Genomic DNA, 19,321 nt, shown 5'->3' on the forward strand with positions numbered 1-19,321 from the left:
ATAGATAGATAGATAGATAGATAGATAGATAGAGGTGTGGTAAATGTATTGACTGGAATCATTGGATTGATAGTGTTGAGTTGATAGTTACATGAATTGAGAGTTTCCTTTACATGTACAGTGACTAGGAGAACAGGAGAGAAGCCGTGCCTGAGCTCTACGCACGCTGCATGTGTGAGAGCTTAGAGGAATTTTAGGAATTCCCCATTCAAGTCTATGGGACTTTTTTGGGATTTTCGTTTGTTGTCTACGCAGCAACCAATGAAACAAAGCATATCCTGGAATTGTTCAGCATCATCCTCGTTCACCCACAGAGAAAACCACTGGAGCTGCGAGTATCACTTCGAGCACAGAGTAAGTCATGATCTCCTGTTGTAATGTTACAACAAATTCACAACATGTTTGACACAAACAATGACATTTTGACTGCTGTTAGGGAAGTTTCCCTGATAATCAGCATCAGTTTTTTCAGTATCTGTAACTTAGCCAACAGTTTTACAGCCTGTTCACTGACAACACCTGCTTAGAACAAGTAGTCTAGGCCAGTGGTTCTCAAACTGGGGGCCCTGAGATGGTGCCAGGGGCCCCAGTGTTTGGGTGGAGGTTTTTAGATGTCACTCTTGCCTGTATTCAAAATTTGAGAGCCCTGGATCTGAGTAAGATCCTAAAGGAGCTGGTCGAGTTTGGTGTAAATTGCTCGAAAAATTGCCAAGTTATAAACCTCTAAAGTTTATAATGGGAGTCTATGGGGAAAAAAGGCCACTTTGAGATTCCGTGCCGGGAATGCCGGAATTCCGATCGCTATAAAAGTAATAGCAACAAACTTCAGACCAGGGTCTACGACATATTCGAATTTGGTGCATGTGGCATAAAAGCTCTGGGAGGAGTAGCATTTAATAAAAAGTTGACTAAGAAAAATAACTCCAGTAGCATAACAGAATACAAAGCCAACATAATTATGCCACATTGTTCAATCATCTTTCACCTATAGCTGGAGCACGTGATAGATCCTGTTAGATCACTTCAGGATCTGCTCTAAGAAAAGTTTGTATAGTATAGTATAGTATAGTATAGTATAGTATAGTATAGTATAGTATAGTATAGTATAGTATAGTACAGTATAATATAGTATAGCATAGTATAGTATAGTATAGCATATTATAATATAGTATGATATAGTATAGTATAGTATAGTATAGTATAGTATAGTATAGTATAGTATAGTATAGTAGAGCATAGTATAATATAGAATAGCATAGGACAGTGGTGAGACCGGCCATGCTGTATGGTTTAGAGACAGTGTCACTGAAGAAGAGACAGGAGACAGAGCTAGAGGTAGCCGAGCTGAAGATGTTGAGGTTCTCTTTGGGAGTGACAAGATTGGACAGGATTAGGAACGAGTACATCAGTGGGACAGCTCATGTTGGACGTTTGGGGGACAAAGTTAGGGAAGCCAGATTAAGATGGTTTGGACATGTTCAGAGTAGGGAGAGTGAGTATATTGGTAGGAGAATGTTGGACATGGAGCTGCCAGGCAGGAGGCAAAGAGGAAGGCCAAAGAGGAGGTATATGGATGTAATTAATGAGGGTATGAAGCTAGTGGGTGCAAGTGTTGAGGATGCAGAAGATAGGGATAGGTGGAGAGAGATGATTCGCTGTGGCGACCCCCGAAGGGAAAAGCCGAAAGAAGAAGATGATTTAGTATAGTATAGCATAGTATAATATAGTATAGTATAGTAGAGCATAGTATAATATAATATAGTATAATATAGAATAGCATAGTATAGTATAGTAAAGTATAGTAGTATAGTATAGTATAGTATATTATAGTATGAAATATATCGTTAAAAGTATGATTTCAGAACATGGCTATGCTGCTTTGAACCGTTAGGTGGCAGTAGCTGTCTGTCATCAAGGACAAAATAAAACAAAGACGGGATTCCCAATCCCAATGAGCATGAAGTTTTATTTCAAATGAAAGACTGGATCTGTGGTGCTGAAGCTATACATACATGTCCAGCTTAGACATGCACCAACATGCAGCGCACAACAGCAATGCAATGCCAAGATGCACATTACATACATCTGGTAATTAAAAAAAAGCATTAGAAATGACAAATCCAATCAGATATGCTACATTTCTTTTATCTGATTTTGCAAAGTGGAACAGTACACTAGAAGTGCTTGGAAAAATCATTGCAAAATCAAAGTATCATATTAATAATAAAAACCACCATAACATAATCTTGTGTGTGACATACTATATACAGAAAAGCTCAAATAAATAGGTGGAAATAAATATTACTGTAACACACTCAGGTAAGCAACGCTACATTGCTGAAAATGCAACCCATACACTACTATAACTTTCCTCTTTTCTCTTCAATGTATACAACCACACACTCAAACAAGAGAAATCAAACTAAATCGAATTTTGTCCGACAAATATAATATTGTCTTCGTATAGCACAGTGGTAGATAATATATTTATGGCCAGATGGACAGCTCTCTGCCAGCATATGCATATGAAACTTCCAGTTTTCATGAGCATAAAGGGTGAAAAGAAATGTGCAGTCCACTGGAAAGTCATCTGTTGTTCTTCTGAGGTTTGAAGAAAGACTATACAGCTGTGAAACATCAACACAGTACATCCTTCATGTAGTCTTTAAGCATGCAAACATGATCTGTTGCATGCAAAACAATTAAAGGACTGACACAACCACTTTAGTGGAACATAGTGAAAGAAATCGAGCAGCTACTCCGAATCAGTGGTGTTAACAACAACCAGTTTGGATTTAGTCCATTCTGCATTTAGAATTGAAATATTTCTCTGAATGAGCCATCCTTAGATTAGCATTCATCATGTCATCAGCTTTAATAATAACAACAAAGTGCAAAATGACTTCTGTGCTTAATGAAATGCTACAGTCTGACCTCCACCCTAAGATATTTCTAAAATAAATTTCATATCTTTATATCACCTTTTCTATGCGTGATAACAATATACTTTTTGTATATAGACCTTCTTCTTGCACTCAGGAGACATTGGATCAGGTTCATAAAGGTGAATCCTGCAGTGTCATCTCTTGCTAAACACAATTTCTCAGCCCCATATTACTATATTATTATACATATATACAATATTTTTTTATACATATATAAATAGATTCATATTATTATTAGATATTGATATTAGATATTATTAGATTATGAACAGCAAAATAAACTGCTCAGCTGTGGTCCTATCATTGTGTGCAGAGATTAGAGGAGGTTAAATAGGGGAGTTATAAATTGTGTACACCAGCAGATTATCTGAGCTACAACCCACCCATATTATATAAAAATGGCTATTAGGTTTTCTTTTCAGCGTTTTTTTTTTGTTGTTGTTGTTTTTTTTTTTTAGAATTTTATGATCCAAATACAACCAGGAATGCTTGAATATTTTTAAAGCAAAGTTCAAAAATCAGGATCTGACATCATTTAGGAATGTATGATTATCAGGTTGCTAGCGTGGCTAAAACTGTACTCGCATTTTGTAACTGTGTTAGAAATATTTATGAACTGTGTCAAGAAGGCACCCTATACACACTCAGTAATAATCAATATTCTATAATTATGTATGGTATCGTGTACGTAATTATTAAATAATGATACATTTTTATAATGATACATTTTTCCATAAAATGTAATCTGTGACCTGCTAGAAACTGGAAAGCGCTACTGTACATTCCTCATGCTTCCTCTGACAAACTTAGCCGCTAGATAACAATCTAGCGTTTTGGTTTAACTGCAACTGTGGCAAAATACAGACATAAATGCAGTAAGACTGGCAAACTGACAAACAAATGGAAGTACCGAGCATGTCCTCAATTGCTTTGTGGCTCGGACACATCGGACTTGGAGAGACGACGGTGAAAGACAGAACCCACAGTACCCACAACACGCACAAAGGTACCAGCATGAGAGAATAGTACTTGAAGCACTCTCCTCCACCATAGAGTTCTGCTGCTGTACATGCTACATTTCTTCTCCGCTCATCACCACATGTTCACTGCTTTCACCCCAACACTCCCAGTCCTTGACGTGCAACACAGTGGCAGTCGACTTCTTATTTATCTTTAGGAAACTTCAAACTACGACTTTCTGCTTCTCTTCATTGACTCCATATCCTCCACACCGATAAAGCTTTACCATGGCAAACATCGTGGCATCAGTAAAGCCTGGTGAAAGTGAAGCATGTTTAAGGGGTCCACGTGGATCAGAGGTCCACGTGTCGAGACTGCGGGTCAAGCAGGAAGCCTGGGCTCGATCTTTAGAGACAAGTCATAGAGGGTGTCTTCATCCATGATCAAGGCCTTATCCAGCAGGTACTGTGTGACCTGACAAGAAGAAGAATTAGAAATAAAACTAACTTGAACAACTCTGAACATTAGATTTACAAAATTTAAAAAAACGTCTTTAACATTAAATCGGTTTGAAAACAAAGCATGGAATAAGATGCCAACTTAAGACCATAAGAGCCAGGTGTGTCAATTTTGTGACAAAAAACAATATGCTGTGTATTTAGTTCCCTGGTGGTATAGCTGTAGGAGTTAACTCTCAGTGCCGGTCCCAAGCCCGGATAAAACAGGAGGGTTGTGTCAGGAAGGGCATCTGATGTAAAAACCTGTGCCAAAAATTAAATATGTGGATCGGAGGATCCACTTTGGCAACCATGAATGAGGAGCAGCCATAGGCCAACAACAACATTTTGTGTATTTTTGATATAATTCCAAAGAATAATCCCATAGTTACTGGTTATTCTGTGAAATACATTCATTATAGATATAAAGACAGATCGATCCTGACTTGACTCACCTTCGGCTGGTGCTCTATTCTGTAAGGAGTTTGCTGGAACTGTCGGATCTCGCGAATTATATGAGATATCTGTTGGGACAAATTGTCATGGAACCATGAACACTCTAAAGCCAGTGTATAAACATGACATTTGAGCTGTGAGTATGAACAAGTCCTATTTTTGTTTACCATTCTCATCTTTGAGAAGTTGACCAGACCCTCTTCAGTAAAGTTCGGGGTTCCTTCCTCAATAAACGCCAGGTCTGTCAGGTACATGCCGAGATAAGGGACACATGGTGGATTGCAGCTGTGAGTACAAACAACACATGGACAAATTTGTAAGGAATTAAACTCAATAGCAATTGTTGTTATAGAAAAATATTTTCCTATAACATGGTGCATCATATTTTTGTATGTTTACAATTATATTTAATGCTGTGGAATGCTTGCAAGTCAAGTTAGCCGCTAGTCATTACTGATACTATGTTCAAACTACGTTCACACTTGTAAAGCAACTGAAAATCATCCATGGCCAGTGAGAGCTGAGTGAGTGACAGCAACTGTTGGCGAGTAGACATGTGGGCATGTCCAGTGGCATGAGAACGTATGGTGCGACTACCAATGGGAGTGAAGAATCTCATATGATGTGATGCATATATACACTGGTGAAGTTTATATACAAACACCAATCCTCCTTCCACAATGTTTTATTTTAACAGCAAAACTGATTTGTTGTGTAAGTGGAATGCTAGCTGCACCACCCATTGATAAACAATGTTACTATGGCAACCAGTAGTTGGAAAGCCAACAGGCGACTTCATAGTAGAGCGACTGGTGACTTGCAGAGATAAAAACACTGAATGTGTGGATGTAGCAACATTATTAGATCTATAAACAGCGTTTCCCTCACCAGCCTCTAATTTTTTTTTCTCCTGGAACAAAAACAAGCAGCTTGTCACAGTGCCAAGAAACAGTAAAGCACAAATCACTGTCTTAAACTCCCCCATTATGGAAATGATTATTATTAGTAGTAAATAGTAGTTGTAATAGTAGTAGTAGTATTACTCAGATTATATGAAGCATCTGTCATACAAGTCCGCTTGTGTACTGTTACTATAGAAACGATACCAAACGTTAAGAAGCACACAAAAATAACCTTGGTACTGAAATACAGCTGGTACTACAGTCAGATGTGCTATTATTAATAATGATTCAACATTTCTGTCCAGTCTGATGACGTTATCAGAATCTCACTTTTTCAAGGTTTCCCTCAGGTTTTTAAATCGTCCCTCTGATGACACGGTCTTCTGCAGCTTATCCATGAGTGCTCTCGTCTGTCCACAGCGACAAAAAAACAGAAGTCACAAAGATAAATCCGGCTTGTCTGAGCCGTACACGGGATTAATGGTGCTTAATCTGTAATCTGTCCTCTGCAGCTCCACACTTCAACACATTGACTTCATCACACAGACAGAATGACTGAAAATGTTGCAATTCCCAACTCCTGACCTGTTTACTGATTTTAGCCCAGGTTTTTTTCAGCCTGTAGATGGCACTGCGGTTAAGGGCAGAGGTGATCTCCAGGACACCGTTGTAATTGTTCAGACATCGGCAAATATCAGCTACAGCCACCCATTTCTCTATGGAGCTCGACCTGGAGCCTACATCTGTGTGGCTCATGATCTGGGAGGCTACGAGGTTACTCATCTACACAGAGAGAAAGAGAGAGAATGAGAAAAAGCAATATTTATGAGAAACATACAACAATTCTTCCAATGAGAAGTTTACTCTTTGAGACAAACTCAATGCTTTATTGCCCCCACATCATTGAAATGTTGACTGGTCTTCATGATGTAAGGGGTTCTTTCATTCTTGTCCATCTTCATCCAGCCTTGGCCCAGAAATTCCCTGAGTGAAGACAAGTAGCAGACAGTGACAAAGACCATGTAGTTTTTTTTGTATTGATTTTGTCATTTGTACAGTATTAGTCACTCCAGGATTTTGCAATTGCAGAAATTACTGCAAAATCATGCAAACTCTGCTAATTTCATAGGCTTAATTTTTCAAAATTACCGCAGATTATGTGTTCCTGATGTAATAAAAACACACATTCAGCCAAAGCCTTCACGATTCTTATGTGTTGAACATAAACACGGTTATCAAAGAAATTCATTACATATGTGTCTTTACTGATAGGAGATTAAAACAAGATTCCTGTGCATGTAGTTTTCCCAATTCAAATGGTTTCAAGTCATTCAAAGCCTGCACATTACCAAGACTCTTTAATGCCAACAATCACCAAAAACCTGGAGAAATACATTATTATGTGACTTTATTAGAAAATATATTCTACTTTAAAACAATACCGTTTAAGTACACATATTGTGATACTGAAACAGGACTTACATACTGACTTTACAGTGCACTGTAAGCAATAATATATTAAACGATTACTGACACCACAAATAAACACTATATACTACTCACTCATATGGGATGCTTCGAAAAATGATGTGGTCTAGAAGTGTGATCTGCTCAGCTATCTCCATGGCTGACAGCGACTCAAAGCACTCTGCCTTTGGGCATTCAGCCTGGAAAAGAAAAAAGCTACATAAAAAAAAGTCCTGTGCCCTTCAACCAGTATTGAGTAGAGGTTTTCTGAAGGGAAAAAAGTATTTTAGCTTTTAAAATACTATAGGTTTTTTAAGTTCTAATTTAAGACCTCATACGGTATAATAAATTAGAAAATTTATATGGAAGGGTCTCAATAAAACTACATAACCTTCTTCAGCCATTTCTTGGTTACAGTAACATTTCTGCAATATCAATACATACTGTATCATTCATATGCCATGTAGCTAATGTTAGTCTCGATTAAACCTACAGTGTCTCTCTTTTGTAACAGTTTGTAAAATCAAATGGGATCAGGCATTAAAAGATTTTCCTGCCTTATGTGAGTGATTCTATATTATAGAATTTTTATGACATGTTGTCAAATGTATGCAAACTAAAAAATAAAAATAAATTAAAAGAAATTAAAATGAACCTAGGGGGGCACGGTGGCTTAGTGGTTAGCACGTTTGCCTCACACCTCCAGGGTTGGGGGTTCGATTCCCGCCCCCGCCTTGTGTGTGTGGAGTTTGCATGTTCTCCCCGTGCCTCAGGGGTTTCCTCTGGGTACTGGTTTCCTCCCCCGGTCCAAAGACATGCATGGTAGGTTGATTGGCATCTCTGGAAAATTGACCGTTGTGTGTGAGTGTGTGAGTGAATGAGAGTGTGTGTCCTGCGATGGGTTGGCACTCCGTCCAGGGTGTATCCTGCCTTGATGCCCGATGATGCCTGAGATAGGCACAGGCTCCCCATGACCCGAGAAGTTCAGATAAGCAGTAGAAAATGAATGAATGAATAAAATGAAACTAAAGTATAACCTATATGTAAGACTATGAATATAAAACAAAAAGGCCTTAATTCAAAAAGGTGAACTAAGATGTTTTAATGACCCAGAAATACCCTGGGTGTTGATTTTGAGATATTAATGACATATATTTAGTTTAAGTATTTTACGATTAATTTAATATTTAATTGAACTCTGTTTTTAGGAGAATGTGTTCTCTATAATCAGTCACGTCTGCGTTTCATTTCAGTTGTGATTAACAAATTTCCAATTAACAGGAGAATACAATACAAGTAACACACACACACGCACACACGCACACACACACACACACACACACACACACACACACACACACACACACACACACACACACACACACACACACACACACACACACACACACACACACACGTACACACACACAGTCTTGATAATACATGCTGTGTTTGTAATTATCAACTCAGTTTACTGAATCCAGGACACAGTGTGTACATATAAATGCTTTTACCAGTGCAATGTGTTTGCACAGTGTTGCATACATGCCACAAGAATGATGAATGATAATCTATTTTTTTGATAACTCTCATAACACTTCAATGAATAAAAAAAAGAAAAGGATTGCATATTTCTGGGAAATATAAACATGTAGTGGAAATTGATGTGATTATATAACACACAATGTGTTACAGATACACAGTTATGTCTATTAAGATGAACAAGCGAGCTTAGCTAGAGGGCATTAAAATGTACTGTAGTAGTGAAAAAAATGCCTTCAGAATTGTAGAGCAGTGAGGGAATAAGTGCTTCTGTTCACTTTCCCAAAGGATAGCTCAGTGTTTGCTCTGAGGACAAAAGAAAGCAACAGCAACAGGCTCTCTGTCGTTGTTTAAAGCCATAAGTACAGCCCTGTTGCCTGGTGAGACATTCTGCTTCTAAATCAGTCCTCCAGCCTGATATTGTTTTGCAGTGTGAACCACAAAATAAGAAAGAGCTCCATTCTCAGGGGAGTATTAGGGAATTTAGCCCTTATGACTTTCATACAATTACATGTTTTTTTCCTGTGAGTGTCAGCAGGTTGAGAAAAGAAATATTAAATAATGCAAGAAAAAAAAAGTTCACCATCTGCAAAATGTCCTCTATCTTCAGCTGAGCATCGTCCTGGTCATCTTGAGAGAGAGCACTGTGTAAAGAGAAAAAAGTCAGAGGTTAGATATAATCCGGCTTTACACTACACAATTCTGGAACAATTTAGTCATGATAATGCAAACTATATAGCTCGAACTAATAGATCATAGCTAAATGGTGTGTGAATCATACAGTGAAAGGTTAAACGATGTCTGATAAATGAGCTCAATCAGCCTATACAAGGTCACAAAGAATTTCTGATGTGGCTGATTGGTGCGTAGTATGATCAGTGTGACAATCTTTTATATTTAACAAGTCTGTACTATATACTATATTCAGGATGGTGTGGTTGCTTGGTAACCACATTCACGTGCTGTGGGCTGCAGGCTGAGAGTAACCAGCTTCTGTCATGAGTTTGAATTGATCAGCAACTTGTATCACTGAGAGAAAAAAGACATCCAGATATGGAAGAGGAACAAACCAAACCTTCGATTTAACCACAAGTTTTAAGGTTAAAACCAATGACCCTTAAGGCTCACAACCTGAGCACTGCCTGCTTATAAACAGTTTGAAATGCCATCATGGTTGTCTAGAGAGATCAAGGTTGTCAAATTGTCAAATGACAGGATTTCTCTTGTACAGTGTAATCATGGCTTTAAAGACAACAACAACAACAACAACAACAACAAGGATTTCTTTATAGTCTTTATATTATATGCAAAAGGCACTATATGATTAAATATGGACCTACTTCAGTATGTTTGCGGTGGCTTTCCTCTCCTGAGGGAGCAGGTCAGGATCTCTCAGCACCTCTTCCAGAAGGCTGATCACACCCATCTTCAACTCTCTATTCAGCTCAAAGTCCTATATGACCACAAGAATGAGCATTTACCTTTTCAGTCAAATCTGAATCCACCACGTCTCTAGTGGATAATATTTAAAAAATATTTTTCTGTATTAAAAAATGTACAAAAAACTCATTGACTTCAAACTAACATGGCGTTATATAACATGAATTAGTAAATCTCAACAACTAAATAACCAAAAAGAAATGTTTTAATATGGGGTTTTACTTTAGCTGTTTTTTGTTGGTTTTACCAACTTTGACATATTTGAGGAATATCAGCTGTATGGTCTGGTCATTATCAGCAATCAGGTCTGTGCTGAAGTCAGAGTTTGCACTGATGCATTAGTTCCTCCAGAGCTCTCGATTTCATTATTATAAACTGTTGTAGAAATGACACTATTTACATTTACATTATTTACTGTCCAGTATCACCCAAATGAGGATAAGGTTCCCTTCTGAGCCTGGTTCCTCTCAAGGTTTCTTCCTCATATCCTCTCAGGGAGTTTTTCCTTGCCACCGTCGCCTCCGGCTTGCTCATTAGGGATAGGGATAGATATATAGTATTTTAAATTTTAAATGAATATTTTTAAATGAATTTTAAACTTTAATTGTATATTCATTCATTCATTCATTCATTCATTCATTCATTCATTCATTTTCTACCGCTTATCCGAACTTGGGGTACGGGGAGCCTGTGCCTATCTCAGGCGTCATCGGGCATCAAGGCAGGATACACCCTGGACGGAGTGCCAACCCATCGCAGGGCACACACACACTCATTCACTCACACAATCACACACTATGGACAATTTTTCAGAGATGCCAATCAACCTACCATGCATGTCTTTGGACCGGGGCAGGAAACCGGAGTACCCAGAGGAAACCCCTGAGGCTCAGGGAGAACATGCAAACTCAACACACACAAGGCGGGGGCGGGAATCGAACCCCCAACCCTGGAGGTGTGAGGCGAACGTGCTAACCACTAAGCCACCGTGCCCCCCTTAATTGTATATATTAATTTATTTATTTTTATTCTATTTTTTTCTTATTATTATTAATATATATTCTTCTTCTTCTTCTACCACTTATCCGGGGCCGGGTCGCGGGGGCAGCAGTCTAAGCAGGGATGCCCAGACTTCCCTCTCCCCAGACACTTCCTCCAGCTCTTCCGGGGGAATACCGAGGCGTTCCCAGGCCAGCCAAGAGACATAGTCCCTCCAGCGTGTCCTAGGTCTTCCCCGGGGCCTCCTCCCGGTTGGACATGCCCGGAGCACCTCCCCAGGAAGGCGTCCAGGAGGCATCCGAAACAGATGCCCGAGCCACCTCAGCTGACTCCTCTCGATGTGGAGGAGCTGCGGCTCTACTCTGAGCTCCTCCCGAGTGACCGAGCTCCTCACCCTATCTCTAAGGGAGCACCCAGCCACCCTGTGGAGGAAACTAATTTCGGATGCCTGTACCCGGGATCTCGTCCTTTCGGTCATGACCCAAAGCTCATGACCATAGGTGAGGGTAGGAACTTAGATCGACCGGTAAATAGAGAGCTTTGCCTTGTGGCTCAGCTCTTTCTTCACCACAACAGATCGGTATATCGACCGCATCACTGCAGAAGATATACCAATCCACCTGTCGATCTCCCGCTCCATCCTTCCCTCACTCGTAAACGAGACCCCAAGATACTTAAACTCCTCCACTTGAGGCAGGAGCTCTCCACCAACCTGAAGGGGGCAAGCCACCCTTTTCCGACTGAGAACCATGGCCTCGGACTTGGAGGTGCTGATTCTCATCCCCGCCGCTTCACACTCAGCTGCAAACTGTCAAAGTGCATGCTGAAGGTCCTGGTTTGAGGAAGCCAGCAGGACATCATCATCTGCAAAAAGCAGAGACGAAATCCTGTGGTCCCCAAACCGGACTCCCTCTGGCCCCATACTGCGCCTAGAAATCCTGTCCATATAAGTAATGAACAGGACTGGTGATAAAGGGCAGCCCTGCCGGAGTCCAACATGCACCGGACCCCATACTCCCAGAGCACCCCCACAGGTCACCACGAGGGACACAGTCGAAAGCCTTCTCCAGATCCACAAAACACATGTGAACTGGTTGGGCAAACTCCCATGAACCCTCCAGCAACCTGGCGAGGGTATAGAGATGGTCCAGTGTTCCATGACCGGGACGAAACCCACATTGTTCCTCCTGAATCCAAGGTTCGACTATCGGGCGAATTCTCCTCTCCAGTACCCTGGCATAGACTTTTCTGGGGAGGCTGAGGAGTGTGATCCCCCTATAGTTGGAACACACCCTCCGGTCCCCCTTCTTAAACAGAGGAACCACCACCCCAGTCTGCCAGTCCAGAGGCACTGTCCCCAACCTCCACGCGATGTTGCAGAGGCGTGTCAACCAAGACAGCCCCACAACATCCAGAGACTTGAGGTACTCAGGGCGGATCTCATCCACCCCCGGTGCCTTGCCACTGAGGAGCTTCTCAACTACCTCAGTGACCTCAGCTTGGGGAATTGACGAGTCCACAACTGAGCCCCCGCCCTCTGCTTCCTCAGTGGAAGACATGTCGGTGGGGTTGAGGAGAACCTCGAAGTATTCCTTCCACCGTCCGAGGATGTCCCCATTCGAAGTCAGCAGATTCCCACTTCCACTGTAAACAGTGTGAGAAGGGCACTGCTTCCCCCTACTGAGGCGCCGGACGGTTTGCCAGAATTTCTTCGAGGCCAACCGATAGTCTTTCTCCATGGCCTCACTGAACTCCTCCCAGACCGGAGTTTTTGCCTCCGTAACCACCCGGGCTGAAGCTCGCTTGGCCCTTCGGTACTTATCAGCTGCCTCCGGAGTCCCCCGAGCCAACCAGGCTCGATAGGACTCCTTCTTCAGCTTGACAGCATCCCTTACTTCTGGGGTCCACCACTGGGTTCGGGGATTGCCACCACGACAGGCACCGGATACCTTATGGCCACAGCCCCGAGTGGCCGCGTCGACAATGGAGGTGGAGAACATGGTCCACTCTGACTCAATGTCTCCAACCTCCCTCGGGATCTGATTAAAGCTCTGCCGGAGGTGAGAGTTGAAGATCTCTCTGACCGGAGACTCTGTCAAACGTTCCCAGCAAACACTCACAGTACGTTTGGGTCTGCCAAGTCTGTCCAACTTCCTCCCCCACCATTGGCTCCAACTCACCATCAGGTGGTGATCAGTTGACAGCTCCGCCCCTCTCTTTACCTGAGTGTCCAAGACATACGGCCGGAGGTCAGATGAAACAACCACAAAGTCGATCATCGACGTCCGACCTAGGGTGTCCTGGTGCCATGTATACTGATGGACACCCTTATGCTTGAACATGGTGTTCGTTATGGACAAACTGTGACTAGCACAGGAGAATAGCACAATAACAGAACACCACTTGGGTTCAGGTCGGGGGGCCGTTCCTCCCAATCACGCCCCTCCAGGTGTCACTGTCACTGCCCACGTGATCGTTGAAGTCTCCCCAGTAGAACGATGGAGTCCCCGGTCTGAGCACTTTCCAGCACCCCTTCCAGACACGCCAAGAAGGTCGGGTACTCTACACTGCCATTTGGCCCATAAGCACAAATAACCATGAGAGATCTATCCCCGACCCGAAGGCGCAGGGAAACGACCCTCTCGTTCACCGGGGTGAACTCCAACACATGGTTGCTAAGCTGGGGGGCTATGAGCAAGCCCACACCAGCCCGCCACCTCTCACCATGGGCAACTACAGAGTAATAGAGAGTCCAGCCTCTCTCAAGGAGTTGGATTCCAGAGCCCAAGCTGTGTGTGGAGGTGAGCCCAACTATATCTAGTCGGTATCTCTCAACCTCCCGCACCAGCTCAGGCTCCTTCCCCCCCCACGAGGTGACATTCCATGTCCCTAGTGCCAAATTCCGTGTCTGGGGATTGAGTCGCCGAGGCCCCCGCCTTCGACTGCCACCCAATCCACATAATATATATTTATTTCTTTTTTTTTCTTCTTTATTCTGTTTCCATACTTCTGTAAAGCTGCTTTGAGACAATGGAAAATTGTTAAAATAATAAATAAATTTAATTTGAATTTTGAATACAATAGCAAGTAATTCTGATATCTTAGTTTGCTCATGAAGAAACATGTTGAATCTTTTTCCGCTCCCAAGTGGGAACATAGCAGTCGAGTCTCATGCACCTTTAAAATCATCTGATTTCCTATATGTTGGTGTAGATAGAGAACATCAGCGATTACACCCCCTCTGCTTTATAGCTCTATGGTTAAAGTATTGATATAAATCAGTTGAACATGACGGTCAAGTGAATTAGACTGGGAAAATTGTCATATCTACAAAAGAATTGACAGGACTCTGACTATAAGGTCACTCAAATTGCAACCATATATCAATTCATAACTGGATGATGACTCTATGCATCATCATACCAAAGATTTGTGTATACTTGGTATGACAAATGAATAAAGCCAAAAGCTGAAAGCAGCCAGAATGAGATTTCACTACAAATTAAAGTCAGGCTATGTAGTTCCCATGTTTAGCCGAAAGAAGGAAATCACAGCATTATCTGCTCATTCATTAAGTTCAAAAGCCCATTAATGGTCACTTGCCATCTTAATCTCTGCTGAGCCGAAATCTAACAACAAAAACAGCCAGAGAGGTAAAAAGCAGCATTTCAGCAGGTTTCTATATGACACTACAGCTCTCTCCCTCAGTGACCAGGCTGCGTTAAGTGGACGACTGCACTGAGAGACAGTCGTGATCAGCAGCAAATGGGCTCCGCTGATAATTACTAGCACACATCTCTTCGTCTCTCATGCTGCTTTCTGGCACTGCAGGTCTACAATTATCTTTATTACAGTGCTGCACAGGCACAACTGATACTACTCAGTGTGGCTTCTGCTGTTTCCTCATATTATATTCCTTCAGGTCTTTTAGATTAATAGGTTAGTAATTAGCAATAAATGCATCCTTTGTCACATTCTAAGACAAATTCCTGTGTGTCGGGGAAACTAAATAAATTGACCTTAGGCACTTTACAAGTCCATGTAGAGGGAGTCCTTTTAACATGCTCTTTAAAGGCTCACACACGTTAAACATCTTTCTTCCCTTCCCCTCCCTTCACTCTGAACTGCAACCGTTCACCAATACCACTGGAAAGGTCAGTTTTAACAAGTTTTCTCCAGATCAGTTCACCACACCCGCCTTGGCATAATTCAACAAAAAGGAGACAACAGATCAATGCAATTAGCCTGCAGTGTGTCCCCAAAATTCTCCAAAAGCTCGACAATCTGCAAAAATGCAGAAAGATTTGAAGAAAGCGTGACCAAAAAAGAGCGTCTGTTCGCTCGTTTGTGTGGCACTAATTACAAAAGAGGATCATAAGGGTGATTTGGCTCAGTAAAAGCTGTGAACATTAGTGCTGTAATATCCCACAGATGGAGACATGTGAGACAGGATGGCAGGCAGATCAAAGTTTATGAGGAAGCAATGCCCAATAAGATTAGAGATCAATTGGGTGGTGATGGCTGGCTCCAGGATTTACAAACACACACGCACAAATGCATGCACAAATGCACGCACACACAGACACACACACAGTGAGAAAAAACTAACCATACCCATAACAAAGAATTGCCAGCCAAAAGGGATAATTTCCTATTCAGTCTATTAACCACTGAGTAGATTTAAAACAAGATAAACAACATTAGCTAACCATTGCAATATAGACAATTTATACTCTCATTCAACAAACACTTAATGTCAAAGAAAAGATTTAAACTCAGACCCAATCCCCTCTTTTCATTTAGCAAGAAAAAAGCGATTTTTTTGTTATTTTCCACTGCAACTTGTACTAGATGTAAGCTACATGACGGTTTAAGAGCACAGATTGACAATTCACATTCATCACTGGGTAGCAGGGTGAATGCACACACGAGATGAGATAATATCCTCAGCAAGAAAGCAAAGGACAGGCCCAATAAAGACAGACAAGCATGATCATTTATCCACAGGGGAAAATAGACTTCAAATGGTATGTTTTTGTGGTTTAGTCAATAAAACATTGACCTTTAGTGCTTTTATTGAATATGTACTTATCAGAGGTGAAGGGCACTGAATACTGATTTACACTTAGACACTTCACGTGCGTATCCTTAAAATTCTCCTTTTATAGTGTTTTTTTGTTTTTACTGCTGCAGTATTGAGAGATAAAACAAAGTCCACTTGCAGCTGTTTTAATTAAGGCTCAGAGACTCAGCACTGTTTGTACAAGGTAATTGGTTTTGTTTGCAATAATAGCAAGGAAATTGGGCACGGATGGCAACCTGCTTACTTGTAAAACAGTAGGCGCTGAGCCCAGGTTAAAGGCTGGATGATGTCTGTGTGTTCACAGCCAGAGCAATGACGAAGATGCAAGAGAGAAAAACAGCTCCAGGTCTATACTCATTTAAAGGATAGACTACTGTTGCACAGCAAATCAGTAACTTCAGGCAATAAACATATCCCCAGTAGTCAGAGTTTAACATTCAAAATGACTTGGAGATTCGAAAATGTCTGGGGTAAAATGACATGGCAGCCTGCAGAGCAAGATTATTTCAGTGGTAATGGGACAGTTTGTAAATGTACATGTATTAAAGATGTATGATAAATGGCACAGTTTTCTCTTTTAGGAAATTATTTGCTGTACTATTACTAGTACTATTTTGCATATGTCTTTAAAATGTAAAACTGACGTCTCATCTTGAGTCCATGGCATTAATTCAACAGATGATTACTGTCACTGCAAAACAACTGAACACGATCCAATGAATGAAAGTCACAAAATCTTTAAAATTCTTTGTAAATGGTAAGTCAGGTCATAATTGTTTAAACTGGAGCTTAATTCAAAGCTAACAATGTAACTTTTGGGAAAAAGAAACATTAATTCTGCCTAATGAACTGGAATAAAAACGAACACTGCACTAAAATGGGCAAAGACTCACATTGGCATTAACTCCAAGTGTGATAAAGATTTAGGGGATTAGTTTGCAAGGAGACAAGCATAAGACTGCCTTCAATCTGCTATCAGCAAAACTACACAAACAAGCCTAGCGAATGTGTAATACAGTAACACATGTATTTTATTTTTGCTTCGGGTGCTGTGCAGGCAGACCAGGACTTAAAAATCTATCCCTGTTGTCTTAATTATTGCCATGAACTAATCACTAATGGTTAAGTGGTAACAGGTAATTGTTGTCAGCATTCATTCATGGCAGTTGCTTATATGGATTTTTGTAAGCAAGGTCTTAACTAGACCTCTGGATTCACATAAGGATCCTATCAATGATGCTGTCTAATTAATGCACTTTTTCTATTTTTCTAGATTGCTTTTAATGATACTAAAATGACCAAAGATTAAAAACTGTAAAAAAACATTTTTCCGTGACCTGGATATCATACTGTAATTATAACACACAAAGCCCATGACATTACAGCACAGTGTTACAGAGGTGGAGCGGTAGAAAGAGGTGTGTACAGAACACAATGAACAAACCTGGGAGTGTTTGGAGACCCAGTGGCGCAGGACATTCAGAACCCGGTTAGTGGCTGCTCTTCGGATGATGAAGTCTTTATCACACATTCTCTCTGAGTTGTTGAAGACTGGAAATAAGAGGTCTAGAGTTACTTTTTGCACTTCTAAGCTTAGCAAGTTACAAAAAATTGCAAGTCTGTGTGTATCAAATGTTGAACTGCTGTATCATTTTTAATGTTTTTAAAAATCTCACAACTTGTGAATGAAACAACAAATGAAAAATGATTTTGAGAATGCATGTGATGTGTGTTTCTTTGAAGGGTGCATTACAACCTCCTGGTATATTTTAGAGCAAAATCTCCATTCAAATATGTCCAGGTTTATTTACTATTTTAGCGTATATCCAGATGAAGAGCAAGATCATTTTCTTTCACAAGATAACAAGGGCATAATCATTTTCCTTAATCGCAAGGTCTTGGTTATGTAATATAACATTATGTAATAACACATTAGCACAAAGTCTGATACAGAATTCGGCCAAGATTTTATTGGGATCATGTGGGATCAGTGTAACGAGTAATAATCTCAACAAACAGCTATAATTACATCGTCTCTTCAAGACCTTCAGACCCTCAGGCCTCTTCAACATTAATTTATTTTTCCATGAATTATTGCTGTATTGTTGTTTCTGATGACTGTGTACCTGGAGGGCTGCTGTGGCCAGCAGCAGCTGTTGCAATAGCGAAAGCTGAAGCTGGAGACACTGAACAACGGGAGTTCTCAGTTGCTGGGACTGAGGAGAGAATAAATCCATACATGTACAGAAAAACAACCACCAATGACATAAGGTAGGCAGGTTACATGTTAAAGGATTAGCCCACTAGGGTAATATGTTAAAAAAACCAACACATGCTCTCCTTGACTACAGCAGAATGTGTCAGACTGTCAGTGTTGGCAAATGAATATAGAATCAAAGACATCTTGGGAAATTTTCCTCTCTCGGTTAACCAGGTGTCCCTTGTATGCGAGTGACCTCATGGAAACAGCTTTTAGGGGAAATATTTCTGCATAGTACATGTGAAGAAAGACAGCAAAGGCCAAGTGGGGAAATAAAGTGGGTTTATGTGAAATATTGAGTGTTATTAGAACAGCATTAGTAGAGTAATGATCTAAATAAAGGTTTTATACAGCACTACAAAAACGAACACTATGGATAAAACCATGCCATGTGTTGAGCCATGACAACTGAAAACATATGTCAAGGGAAAAAATTTTATTATTATTATTGAACCTTTTTCCAACTGGCCTACACATAACCACTCTTTAGAGTCAACCATGAAGTAACTGCCTCAAGCCTGTTGAAAAATGGACATTTTTTAACAGATTTGCGGAATTCAAAGTTTTCTGTATTTATCTAGTCTTTAGCACATGCATGGAAACTGATTTTACTGTCTTAAATCCCACTCGTAACTATTCGGAAGTTGATTAAACAGAAAAGAAAATATTTACTTGCGAAATATTTCATTTACACATCCACACAATTTAGAGATGCCAGTAAGCCTACAACAAACATCTTTGGGCTGGTGAAGGAAACCACAGCATTGCAA

The 19,321-nt window shown here is 40.7% G+C and overlaps 1 protein-coding gene across 4 annotated transcripts in view; it reads right to left on the minus strand.

The window, feature by feature from the left end:
- Window positions 1-1,952: 1,952 nt before the first annotated feature.
- The window catches only part of rasgrf2b (Ras protein-specific guanine nucleotide-releasing factor 2b), a 72,412-nt gene continuing 55,043 nt past the window's right edge, over window positions 1,953-19,321 (minus strand). For all 4 annotated transcript variants that reach the window (XM_027138293.2, XM_027138292.2, XM_027138288.2 and 1 more), the window contains 11 exons: window positions 18,418-18,507; window positions 17,736-17,842; window positions 10,110-10,222; window positions 9,353-9,413; window positions 7,324-7,427; window positions 6,660-6,744; window positions 6,346-6,543; window positions 6,091-6,170; window positions 5,026-5,143; window positions 4,858-4,926; window positions 1,953-4,379 (listed from right to left, as the gene is read on the minus strand). In XM_027138293.2, coding sequence (XP_026994094.1) covers window positions 4,287-4,379; window positions 4,858-4,926; window positions 5,026-5,143; window positions 6,091-6,170; window positions 6,346-6,543; window positions 6,660-6,744; window positions 7,324-7,427; window positions 9,353-9,413; window positions 10,110-10,222; window positions 17,736-17,842; window positions 18,418-18,507 — 1,118 coding nt within the window. In that variant the 3' untranslated portion in view covers window positions 1,953-4,286. The remainder of the gene's footprint in view (window positions 4,380-4,857; window positions 4,927-5,025; window positions 5,144-6,090; window positions 6,171-6,345; window positions 6,544-6,659; window positions 6,745-7,323; window positions 7,428-9,352; window positions 9,414-10,109; window positions 10,223-17,735; window positions 17,843-18,417; window positions 18,508-19,321) is intronic.

Source organism: Tachysurus fulvidraco, chromosome 9, assembly GCF_022655615.1.
Source record: "Tachysurus fulvidraco isolate hzauxx_2018 chromosome 9, HZAU_PFXX_2.0, whole genome shotgun sequence".
Taxonomy (NCBI): domain Eukaryota; kingdom Metazoa; phylum Chordata; class Actinopteri; order Siluriformes; family Bagridae; genus Tachysurus; species Tachysurus fulvidraco.